Source organism: Callionymus lyra, chromosome 5 (assembly GCF_982586985.1).
Source record: "Callionymus lyra chromosome 5, fCalLyr1.hap1.1, whole genome shotgun sequence".
NCBI lineage: Eukaryota > Metazoa > Chordata > Actinopteri > Syngnathiformes > Callionymidae > Callionymus > Callionymus lyra.
Window position 1 is genome coordinate 21,576,370 of NC_141822.1, and position 12,447 is coordinate 21,588,816.

General features: G+C 38.8%; 1 protein-coding gene across 7 annotated transcripts in view; it reads left to right on the plus strand.

Annotated features, from left to right (window-relative positions):
• Window positions 1-11,672, plus strand: part of tns1a (tensin 1a) — a 58,576-nt gene extending 46,904 nt beyond the window's left edge. For 5 of the 7 annotated variants that reach the window (XM_087791406.1, XM_087791405.1, XM_087791411.1 and 2 more), the window contains 16 exons: window positions 1,529-1,677; window positions 1,937-2,018; window positions 2,215-2,268; window positions 2,937-2,954; window positions 3,079-3,160; window positions 3,227-3,744; window positions 5,866-5,952; window positions 6,160-6,288; window positions 6,357-6,452; window positions 6,512-6,589; window positions 7,485-7,556; window positions 7,778-7,804; window positions 7,947-8,115; window positions 9,143-9,211; window positions 9,287-9,316; window positions 9,402-11,671. In XM_087791406.1, the coding sequence (XP_087647532.1) occupies window positions 1,529-1,677; window positions 1,937-2,018; window positions 2,215-2,268; window positions 2,937-2,954; window positions 3,079-3,160; window positions 3,227-3,744; window positions 5,866-5,952; window positions 6,160-6,288; window positions 6,357-6,452; window positions 6,512-6,589; window positions 7,485-7,556; window positions 7,778-7,804; window positions 7,947-8,115; window positions 9,143-9,211; window positions 9,287-9,316; window positions 9,402-9,531 (1,790 nt within the window). In that variant the 3' untranslated portion in view covers window positions 9,532-11,671. Of the gene's footprint in view, window positions 1-1,054; window positions 1,136-1,528; window positions 1,678-1,936; window positions 2,019-2,214; window positions 2,269-2,936; window positions 2,955-3,078; window positions 3,161-3,226; window positions 3,745-5,865; window positions 5,953-6,159; window positions 6,289-6,356; window positions 6,453-6,511; window positions 6,590-7,484; window positions 7,557-7,777; window positions 7,805-7,946; window positions 8,116-9,142; window positions 9,212-9,286; window positions 9,317-9,401 lie in introns of all 7 variants that reach the window. The other 2 variants (XM_087791412.1, XM_087791407.1) reach the window with 2 other exon arrangements.
• The last annotated feature ends 775 nt before the right edge of the window (window positions 11,673-12,447 follow it).

Consider the following 12,447-nt stretch of genomic DNA (forward strand, 5'->3'; position numbering starts at 1 on the left):
TGACAAATCTGTTGCAACTACTATTGAACTATGATTTGATGTGAAAACTTTGTTTGAAGGGAAACCTTATACTTCACGTGAATTCAGTTCCAGTTGCAGATATTAGCTAGCTAACAGCTTAAATATGTATGTATATATATTTGAAAATATGAATACAAATCTCTACACTTTTTATTCAAGAGCTTTTAAAAGGCGTTTGTTCAACGCAAAGTTCTTCATGCTGACACAGAAACACAGTCATAGCAAGCGATTCAATCCCTTAGATATTATCATTATGGTTAGTAAGCAGGGATCACTCAATAGTTCCTTTACAAGAAACGACTTTTTGTGGTGGCTCCTTCAATCATTTTGAAAATATTTTAAGCACCAAAAAAAAACCCTGTTATTACCCAATTTTTTTGTTGTGTATTCACCATGACAACATGTTCATCAACATTGCATTTCCATAGCAGTTCCTTTTCGTTAAGCTCAATAACTGCCTTTTTAAGTTGATAAATACTTTTTTCCATATGTATCAAAAGTGTCAACAATTGAAAAAATAATAATTAGGGTCACATTCACTGCTAATTATATTTTGATTAACAGAACTAACTAAAACTGCACATCATGTAGAACAAATATAGTGTTGGCATAATAAAAAATAATGTTACAATGTAAATCAAAGTCTGTTTTTGTTATTCTAGTGCCATGTTTCAGCAACAAGCAGCCCATGTTAGGATCATGCGGAGCAGGAATAGTATGTACTAGCAAAAATAGCACCGCAACTGAAATTGTAGGAGAATAAGAATAGTTTTGAAGGCTCTTGCCAAGAGCTGAGGGAAATAAATATTTACTCCAGCACTTGTTCGCTCGTTGATTATCACCCTGTCATGAAATGCTTCCATTTAAAATCACCAAGTTGTTCATTTTTTCTTTTTTATTCTTTTGTGTTCCATCCTTCACTCCACTGTATGGACAATCCTTCCACTCTTTCTTCTTCTACTTCTTCTGCACGCTTCTTACCTCCTTCCTTCCCCTTCCTCTATCCATCCACCTGACCTCCCTCCCGGGGAAGAGTACAACGCTCGTATCAGGGGCATCAACGCGAGCATAACTCCGCAACCATCTGACCGTCACCGCTCCTATTCCTTTTCTGGTTTGTCCTCTCACTTTTAAGTTGTTTTTTTTTACTCTCACTCTCTTTATCATTTCCTTTATTTACATGTGTTTTTCAGCTGTTTCACTAATCACTGATAGTGGTGCTGACCTGTCAATACACAACATGGCTAGATAATGAAAATTGTGTGATAAATACTTGTGGCCGAGACACTATTTTAAACCAACTAATGTGGAAACTTGAATTCAAAGATCAAATATCACTTTCCTACTGTCATAAATCCTCAAAGTTTCAATATAAAAACTTTGTTTTATTATGTGAACTAACACACGGCATTTTAACGCTGACATATCTGACATTTAACTTGTCCAAGGATCCTCAAAATGTAAGTAGAAGAAAAAGGGGATACATTTTCTGACACTACCTTTCCAGGGGTTCGATCCAGAGGAATGACCCCAGAAGTGACACCGGAGCCAATCGTGCGACGTCGCACAACAAGTGAGGGTCAGTACCAGAGCAGCCACGACAACCACTCACCAGACTTCAATCTTGCCTTGAACCAAGGAGGGAGAAACCGAGAGGTAAAAACTACAGACTGTAGAGTTTAAGTGAACATGGTGAAGTTTGGATGACCTAAACATTGTATTGTCACCGTCCTGGTTATTGCAACTGCTCATCAAAGTTAATGTCATCATGTTTGAATTACTATCTTGATCAAAGTTGATTAAACATGTGCGTCATTGAACCACCGTTGAGCCGAAACAAAGTCAGGCCTCAAACTTGTAATCTGATGAGCTTATTCATTGACGTACACCATTTTGTGTTTTGTTTCTCTTCCAGATAAGTATGCACGGATACCGGGAGCAGTTTGAGGGGGACATGGTTGATAGATCTTTTAATGATCCCACATTTGTAAACCTTGGTAAGATTTTATATATAATAATAATAATAATAATAACTGATAGACATCTATAGAATGCAACTGCAAAAGCCTAGAGAATTCTTAAATTATTGAATGGCAGAATGGACAAAATTATATATAATGAACTGTTTTTACCAAATGAAACAAGAACATCACATTGGTTTTTAATGTTGTTGGGGTTTTTTTTCTGTTTCAGCTCGCTCTCCATCCAAGACGCCTCAGCTGAAGCCACACGCTCACACAGGATCAGGTGCGTTTGTGTATCAGACATGACTGTAATCTCACTTTAGAAATCGATTCAAACACCCTACAATTTTAAAGCAGTGAATAAATTGTCTCATGAATAAAACGTTTTAAACAAAGACTGTAGAGAGTAAAATAAACGGCGTAAACAACAATTTACTTATTAAATAATGGATAAATAAATATGACTTTAAATTATATTAATTTGTTTTTTAATATTGACCAATGTGCTTTGTAGGTTTATATGTATTTCTGCTATTCTACCTTCAAAATTACAATTTTGAAAATATGCATTTTTATTTTTATTTCTTCTCATCCGTTGAGTTGGTTATTCATAGTACAGCTCCTCCATTTGAGGAACCTCTTATCAGACATCTTTTTTTATTTAACAATAGCTGACTGTGTCGACTATTTACTACCTAAGCTAATACACAAAAAACATTTGACTACACAACATCAATCTGCTCAATTGGTATGAAATGAATCATTCATAAATACTCAGAGAACAGATTGTCGATGAATGTCATTTTGAGTTGTTTAGTCTCTGCTACCCTCTGCTGGATTAGTCTGTTGTTGTGTCTGGACGCTTCTCAACCATTTCCATGCTGTGCTTAAGTGTGTCACTGTCTCCTCCTCTTCCTCCCTCCTGCTCGTCTGTCTCTCATCGACCGTCAGATTCTGACTCTGATGACGGTGAGTTCGACCTTCTGTTGCCTTGCATTTGTCTTTTAGAAAACCCTCAACTTCCTCATGGCTGCGTCACCACCGTGGTCCATGTTCTCAACAGTGAAGCATGTGTTTCTGTTTTCTGCTTCAGATAACCGCAGTTTCGTCGACACCAGAGTACGAGGCTTCAACGCTCCCCCGGTCACCTCTAGCCCGGTCCATGGTGCTGATGGGTCAGTTCCCACTTCCTGTAGATGATGAAGAAACATAGTCTTAACTTTCCCCCCTTCTTTAAGCAGAAGAAGATTGGCTTCTTCGCAGCAAAGAGCCGCTTCCCCCGAAGGGGCCCAGGTTGACATCATGGGAGTCCACACGGTCCCTGGGAGCCCCAACACACTGCACCGTACGGTGGCCACCAACACACCCCCGAGCCCCGCCCTGCAGAGACGCCTGGGTCAGGCCAGCCCTTCCCTCTCCAGACATTCACCTTCATCCGCCTGCAGCAGAGACGGCCTCCCCTCCAGTCCGCTGATCGGCCGCAAGACCGCAGGTGGCGCTGTCCCGCAGAGTCCCATGATGGGTCGCCGCATGGTCCAGAGTGGCCACTGCACCCCGGACGAGCTGGGGGCCGCCTCACGCCAAGGGAGCGTCCAGCCCCCCTTCACGCCCGCCTTTCCAGTGTCTCCGCAGCTGCCGGAGAAGAGGCACATGTCCAGCGGCGACGCCGAGAGGATCGATAACAAGAACCTGACTCCTGCACCGGCCAGTGGGGGCAGCACCCCAAACCTGACGGGGACACTCCCCAAGTCCATCTACGGTGAGTCTCTGACTCCACTGTTGCTAACCTCAAACATTTAAGATGATCGCGTCACTAGATCCCACTGCAGGAAAATTGGATATTACCAATCCAGAACAGATTATAGGTCTTTACCATATTATGTCCACCTTGGATTACATTTCCTAAAAACATCTAAAGGAAAACCATTCAGATTAAAATCCACTGATCTGACTGTTTTTTAATGGGACTGTCTTTGTACTCTTGAAATGATCCAATCCTTGTTGCTTAAAGGAATGCGTTGAAGTTTAGCAATATTTGGTCACTCTGTGAAATCCATCACTATACTACAGTGGAGAAACAAAGTACTTGATGGTTTTTTTAATTTGACCACAATAAATGGTCAGTATAGAGGTCAAACCCTACGTTTACATCAAGGTTATCAAACTCAATCAGGAGAGAGGCCAAAATCTTTTAGCAGTCTATGTCTGCAGCCAAATAAAATGTGTATTTTCCTAAGAGTACAATATTTTAATATTGTACTGTTTGAGGCTCACTTAATCTTAATTTTCTCTGTATTTGTTCTCCTATTTGTATCGGGTTACTCTCGTATGGTTGACAAACAAAATCTCTGTCTCAGATATAATCTTCACCACTCACATATTTATGGGTCACTATATAAACATGAACAGTAATCTAAGGTGATTTTGAGATCAGGCGGGCCACATGTAATGACTTAGTGGGCCAGATTTCGCCCCCGAGCCAAGAGTCACATGTGCTATAGATGATAACCAGGTTTGCACACATCTCAGGAAAAAAATGTTTTTGGTAGATCCTCTCCAAATATTTCAGGTAACAAGTTGTGTCTCGTCACTCGAAACCTCCACCATGAGCTTTGGATGTTCTTACAAGTCACTTATTTGTCACCTTGGCTCTGATATTTATGACAGTATCATGCTTGAAGACCCATCCTTTAGCAATGTTAAGATTCTTGGTCGAGAAAAGGAGGTTGATTTTATGCTATAATAACCATCTATCTCCCAGAAAATTGAAATAAATAAATATGTGAAACATAGAAAAGGGTTTGGATTTTAACAAACAAAGAACATTACAACAACAACAAAACATCATAGGCTCTGGACAGGATCAGTGTAGTAATCAAATAATAACAATCATGGTTACAGGAAGCAAAGTATTTATGAGTTTCTTACACGTAAGACTTCAGATCACTATTTTGGAAACTGCTTCAGGTTTTTCCGATTTGAAGGTTGCTTTCTTACATGTGGCGTTTTATGATCTCTCTGAAAGTGTTTTACGAGATTCACATCTGGACTCAATGCTGCTCATTTAAGAGCTTTCAACTTGTTGTTTGCAACTGTTTCTGAGCTATTTTGGTGTTTTGGGGATTTCTTGCTAGAAGATCCATGACCTCCAGGATTAATGGGTAATCTTAAGAATCACCAGATTCCTTTATGTCATTCACAAAGTAAAGCAACTCCACCATGTCTGTTTTCTTTTGAAGGCCTCAGAGATTTGTCTGTTTGGGGATTTTGTGTGACAACGTTTAGACGAACGCAACATAATTGTACCTTGTGTCTGCAGGAAAACTACAATTTAAAGCATTCATTTCTTCATCCTATCAACAAATAAATCAGGAATTTGTAACAGAGCTCCATCCAGTTTCCTCATCACGTCATTTTTTCACTTTTACAGAAATCATTCACGGGTTCTTGTTAGTTTTGCTAATCGTATTTGTGGAGATAATATGATGTTGCAAATCCATGATTTTACTAGAGAGAGATCGTTTATCGTTATAGTTTATAGTTTATAGTTTATCGTTTCAAAACACGTTCCCTGGATTAATAATTTCTGGAAAGTTTGTCTTTATGGAATGCAAACTATAGAGAAAGATAAAAAAAAAAACCTCCAAAGTGTCAAGGTTAATCATTTTACATTACTTGAAAAGGACATTTTAAACCAAGAGAAGAGCAACAATAATTTCGAAACCAGTTTAATAGCATAAGTGGAATGGATTTGGACTTGTATCAGAAGTGTTAATTCAATATAATTTTACTCAAAATACAAACTTTAAGCTTTGGTCACAGTTGTGTATTTTACATCATTGTTCTTTTCTTCATGTCTGTGTTTCTTCTTTTGACTCAGATGGTTATCCAGACATTAAGATGAACGTCAAATTTGTCCAGGACACCTCCAGGTACTGGTATAAGTCGGACATCTCCAGAGAGCAAGGTAGGATATTCAAACACTCCCTTTTACATTTTGTTTAGTGGTTAAAGAAGAACGTTACAGACTCGCCATGCTTGTTCTTCACACGTTACAAGGCATTCATTTCCTCAATTGACTTAACAACCATACCAACCATAAATAAATCACACCTATTCTAAGTTCTTTCACTTTCATTTGCACCTTCCCTCTGACTCTTCTTCCTCCCCTCAGCTATTAACCTGCTCAAGGACCGGGAGCCCGGAGCGTTCATCATCAGGGACAGTCACTCTTTCCGAGGCGCCTATGGTCTGGCGATGAAGGTGGCCTGCCCGCCCCCCACCGTGCAGCAGACCAAAAAAGGTAGAGCCAGTTAGCGAGCTAAATGAAACCAAATAGCTCATCTGCAAAAAAAACAACATTTTTTTCAGTTGGAGACTCCCCCAATGAGCTGGTCAGACATTTCCTGATTGAGACGAGTCCCAAAGGCGTCCGATTGAAGGGTTGCCCAAATGAACCATATTTCGGTGAGTATATGTCTCCCCAAGTCAGTGGTGATGGTTTCTGACGTCGCGCCCTGTTATAGGATGTCTCTCCGCTCTGGTGTATCAACACTCCATGACCCCGCTGGCGCTGCCCTGCAAGCTGATGATCCCCACCAAAGGTGACCTCCTTTTTTACCTGTTGGTGCTTGTGTGAGTGTACTCTTGGTAACAATGATAACAACGATAATCAATAATAGAAAGTCAAATAATTAATAATAACAATAGAAATAAAAATAAAAAGTGTGACTCTTACAGACAGAAATGACAAACCATTTCAAAATGTTCTATACTATTTCATACTACTGTATGAGTATACGAGTATAGAGAGCAATGATATTAGCAAAGAAAAATGGTACACAGAAAATATTATTTCTAAATGTATGTATAAATGTTTTTTTCCTCATCAGTGCATGTAAAACAGCAGTAACACAGCTACAGAAAAAAACAGATCTTTCAGAACAATAATCATGCTCTTAACTTTTTTCACTTAAATACACTGCAGTTATAAAAATATAACAAAAACAAATATGTTAAAAAGTTATGTTGACAAGTTCAGGCCACCAGATTTTTGTTTCCTCTGAAGGTGTTACGCTGCCGTCTCCAACGTCTCACAAACGATTCATTATGGAGTTTATTTTTTTTTAAAAATTCTTCAACATCCATATTTTATTTAATATTTTAATTTGAAATTAACTTCCTGCTAAAGCGCCTCTTGGAGTCTGTTTACTCACAAATATCTCTAAATCATTATCATCTACATATAAGCCTTATGGTATAAAACGGGTAATAAAAGTTGGTGGCTTATAGTGCGTCAATTACGGTAATATGTAGGGCTGACAGTAGAATGGTTGGCTTGTCACTGAGAAGTTTTCTGCTTGATCCTTGAGATCCTTGAGATGGGTTAGAGTTAGGGTTGAGTTAGGGTTGATCGTGTGACCTTAAAGGGTTAACTTAAGGTGAAGATCTTCAGCAGAGAAAGTGCCAAACTTTATTGTTTTATCTCGACCAACTCAGATCCAAATCAAGAGGCCCAGGAGTTGGCTACACCTACTGACCCGGTTCTCGAGCTAATGAAGCAAGCAGCAGGTAACAACAATTTTTCTTTATTTTTTACGAACATCTAAAAAAAGATTTCGAGACAATAAACAAATCTACCAGAAAAAAGATGTCATGAATAAATGATCTAAAATGTTTTTTTTTTCCATAGTTAACAAATTTACTGAACAAAGTTAATAAAGTGCAGTCTAAGTTTAAGTCTAAGTCTAAGTCTATATATTTATCTAACAAAGTTCTACTTTACCTTACAGTCCAGAAGGTTCCGGAGGAGGCTTATGGTAAATACTGCATGAGCGTTGTTACAATTTCCACCAACATACCACTCTAAAACTCACAAATGCTTGTCATTAACTCCAGAGAGACAGAACATGAAAACTGCATATTTTAAGTGTGTTTTGACGCTTGTTTGTTCGCCTGCAGCGTGTAACGTCCTCTATATCAACTCGGTGGATATGGAGTCACTCACCGGACCGCAGGCCATCGCCAAGGCCATCAGTCAAACCCTGGCCACCAACCCGCTGCCCGACGCCACCACCGTCAACTACAAAGTGTCGGCGCAGGGCATCACCCTCACGGACAGTCTGAGAAAGTAAGTATGTTGTTAATATCTGCAAACTCAAAGTGATAGTTCACATTTTTATTTTCTACTCACCCTCATGTCGACTAAGAGTTGGGATTACTTTCAGAGTAATCTGTTCCATTTTAGAGTTATAGGCAGAAACGTTGATCCATATATGATGATAGCGAAAATTCTCATGTCGAGGCTTTGATACAAGTGGGACATTACAGACCAGCAGTGTTGATGTATTTAGATGTTTTGAAATGGTCCAAGAAAAATAGGCATCATTCGCTACAGTCAGAATACTCTGAAAATAATCCAAACCCTACATGAGAGTCAGTAGAAAATGAGTGAAATTAGAATTTTGGCTAAAATACCCCTTTAAAAGACAATGTTTGCACATTTATACCACAGATTTTTTGCTACTATTTTAGATTATAATTGTCATATCATCATTATTATATTGGGGATCAAGGATGGCAGGTAGTGATGGGTTTATGAAGCTTCATGAAGCAGTGTCATGCTGTTTAGTGGTCAGTAAGTGGCGGCATCTGTTTAAAAATAATGTGAAGTTTCATTCGATTAGAACAGTTGTTTGAAACAAAGGAAAACAGTGCAAAGACCGCCATCCAGTGGGCTCTGAAAATATTGACACTGTTTCATGAAGCTTCACCAGACCATCACTAGTGAGCCCAAAAATCTGGGAGAATATTTTTGTATTCTTTATCTTAATAATTAGAAAATGTTTAAAAACATCAGGTCTATACAAAGTGATGTAGTTTGCCTCATCATAAAACAAGTTTTAAAGACTCAACAGACCATTGTTTGTAATCGCAAGGCGACCAAAACGAAACAAAGGTTTTACTTAGTTTACAACATAAACAGTTACGTTAGAGATAAAAAAAAATTGGGATAATGAAATTAAATAAACACTTATTATGACTTAAAAGAATTTATCAGAGTCATTTGTTTTAGATTAATAATGTATACCTCTCTTTATTATCACTTTTTTATAGTGTTATTAATCATTTCTATCTCTGTGTTTCCGAATCCACAGAATTTTCTTCAGGCGCCACTATCCTCTGAACACAGTAACTTACTGTAACCTTGACCCCCAGGAGAGAAAGTAGGTCCTAATTTACAATATATTGTCTTATACTTATTGGTTTACTCATTCTCTTGTTTGATTTTCTCCCCACAGATGGGTTAAAGAAGATGGTGGTTCAGTCAGGTTGGTTCATTCGTGCAGCATCTCAAGAGAGATATCGATGATTAAAATGCTTGATTTTCTCGTACCATCTTTTTTATGTGTCCAGACTTTTCGGTTTCGTGGCGAGAAAGCAAGGAAGCACAACAGACAACGTGAGCCACCTGTTCGCCGAGCTGGACGTGGATCAGCCCGCTTCCGCCATCGTCAACTTCGTGGGCAACATGATGAAGCGGTGAAAGTTTCCCGGCGAACCATCTCGGCCGCTGTCGGCGTCGTCTTCACCGGGACTCGGTGATTTCTCCTCATCTCCGTTGCCTGTCGGTTTGTCTCCCCCTGTGCCGTTTCTTTTCTCTCTGCCTCGCCGGTTTCTCCTGACGCCGGTCATTACACCAAGTCTGTCGACAGAAAGCGTGAAGCTGGTAAAACATGGAGGCGTCTGAGTGGAGGAAATGTACTCAGAGGGGTCGCGACCCTCGCGAGAACTATGGAAGGGAATTTCAGGGTTTTCTGTTCCTATCGATTGATTTACCAAAGGAAGTTGCAATACTAGTGCAAGAATGATTTGCTATTAAGCCATTTCCTCTTTAAAAAAAAAAGTTGTTGTCTTCAGGAAGAAAAAAAAAAAATCATGAGCCTTGACGGCTTTTTTGCAAAACAGTGTCTGAAGACTTTATGCATGTTGGCTTGATCTTTAAGCTTCAACCTTCCACGAGTTGTTGTCAAGTCCTTTGGCGTAGCCTGTTCTGGGTCCTGCTGCGTGTTTGAAAGGGCTCTGCAGTAAAAAAAAAAAAAAAAAAGACTGATTCAAACTGCACATGGCAGACCAGACATTTTAAAAAATAGAAAAAAAAGAGGCACAATAAAGGACAAAGCACTTTGTGTCACCTCATCTGCAACCTGTGCTCAAAATGATATCCTGGCAGAGACTATCCACTAGATGGAGCCCTCGCCCCCTCCCCTATCCTCTCTCAATCCATTGCTTGCCGTAGAGGACCTGCTGTCACAGAACCACACTGGAACTGGCCAGGGACTGACCCCATGACCTGGACCTATGCACTGTTTGTTATGCATGCTGTTGTCCCCGATACTTCCTCAAAGCATCACTGAAACATTCAAAAACCCTTTAGAGGTTGTATGACTTGTCAGAGACTGCATGAACTAGTCAAACCCTTTTTGTACTCCCTTCAGCCTTAGAAGAAGAAAAAAAAAAATCCACATCCTTGAGTCACTTATTTTGTCTTCCCGGTCCTTTCTTTTTTAATTTCGGTGGCTTTGAGCTAGGGTTACCTTTCACTGTCTGTGTATTTGGTTCCACGGTGTTGTCGAAAAATTCATAGTTAGACAATTTTTTGGTGAAAAAAAAAAAGACAAATGTGCAAATGCCTGCTTGTTTCACAAAACTGTTCACAATAAGCTATTAGAAACCGATGTAAATGTAAATAGGTATACTACTTTGAAAGGTGACATAGCGAAAAAGTATTTATTTTTGTTGCTTTGGTCCCTCATGATTACTCATATATACATATATTGTACAGTCTAGATAGATAAAGATGACCTTATGGGTTGAGAAAAAAAATATAGACTTATTTTGGCTAATGATTTCAAAGTCTGAGGACTTTGAAATGTGTTTGAATATATGGTGTACATTTATTTTGTACATGTATATGTTTTGTTTTGGATCATCAACTTTGTTTGTTTGTTTGTTTTTATTTTCCATTTTGGCTCTTAAGAGGCATGAAAGAAATAGAAACCAGGAGTGACTTGCATGGACTGAAGCATCTGTCCACGAGACAAAAAAAAAATAAATGAAAAAAATAAAGGAAACACTAAGTAGTTGATAGATTAAAGCTGTTTTCAGGACAAAATATGTCGCAAAAGCTCTCATGATGGTTATTTTATTTTGCTGAAAATTGGCAATGTCATATTTTTCCCAGGAGCCAAAATCTGAAAAAGGTTTTACATTGACAAAAAAAAAATAGTAACATGAATTCCAGATGGGGGTTGATGAACCCTCCACCCTTTTAAAATGAGGTCATTTATGTGTTGGATTGAGACGAATATCAACTTCCTTAATGTCATTGACAAGTGACGGAATGTGTGGTAGCTTTCATCAAACGCCAACAAATACAATGCACCGATTTTTGCAAAAAAAAAAAAAATGTAAATGTTGTTGACAACATTATGATGCACAGATGTTGTGCGTTGTATCTGTTGGCTCCTAAAGATTCCTGGTCTCCGATCGAGCTTGTTTATCATTTGAAAAAAGGAGTTTAAGATTTTTGTTTTTATCATTTTCATTATCTTGTCATGGCTTACATGAGAAAGAAAAAAAACATTAAAGCAATACAGATCGACAACAACGTGTCTTCGTTTTTCTTAGTCACTATCCTGCCAGTGACATCTCACCCAGGTATGACCTTCCCACATGCAGGCTGGTTTCGGAAAAACCTGATTCCTGCAGATGTCACTGGACTGTAAATGCTCAAACAAAGGAAAACTCTCACTCACCTCTTATCAAATGGAAACGTCAGTCTATTTGTTTTGGTTCTCACAGCCGAGTAGGCAGGTCTTCAACACTGATGCTGACTTTATCAGCTCATCTGCTGCCCCCAAACAACCTTGATTCAATGTTTTGATACAGTAGAAGCCAATTAAAAATCCACTAATACCAAATGTATTTCTGCAGCAGCGCAGCAGAGATAAGTTTTATGTGCCAGATATATATCTCTAGTCCAAGCTTGTCAGGGATGGTTCAGTTGCATCACCACTTAGCTGCATAACAAAACTTTATTCAGAGCTTCAAAATAAAAGCTTCCAATGTGTCAACCAGTTCAAGACAAAGGGTTTATACTTATAGTTTAATTTTAATATATATTGCACTTTTCATCATTAGATCCAATCCACACTTCTTCCTTTTGATAAATTCTAAATAAAATAAAAATAATTAAAAATAATAATTTCATTGTTCTTGGTGGGAAACAGACAGCAGAGAACTGTGGTCCATTACTACCACTGCATGGATGTTTTTTTTTAATGCACCACTGCAGTGCATCGTGGGTAATATACAGCTCTGGAGTAAACATTGATGTTTCTTCGATCCCTCTTCCCTCGAGGTTGGATCTCACCAAGTTCACTTCAGATGTTCTAAGAAC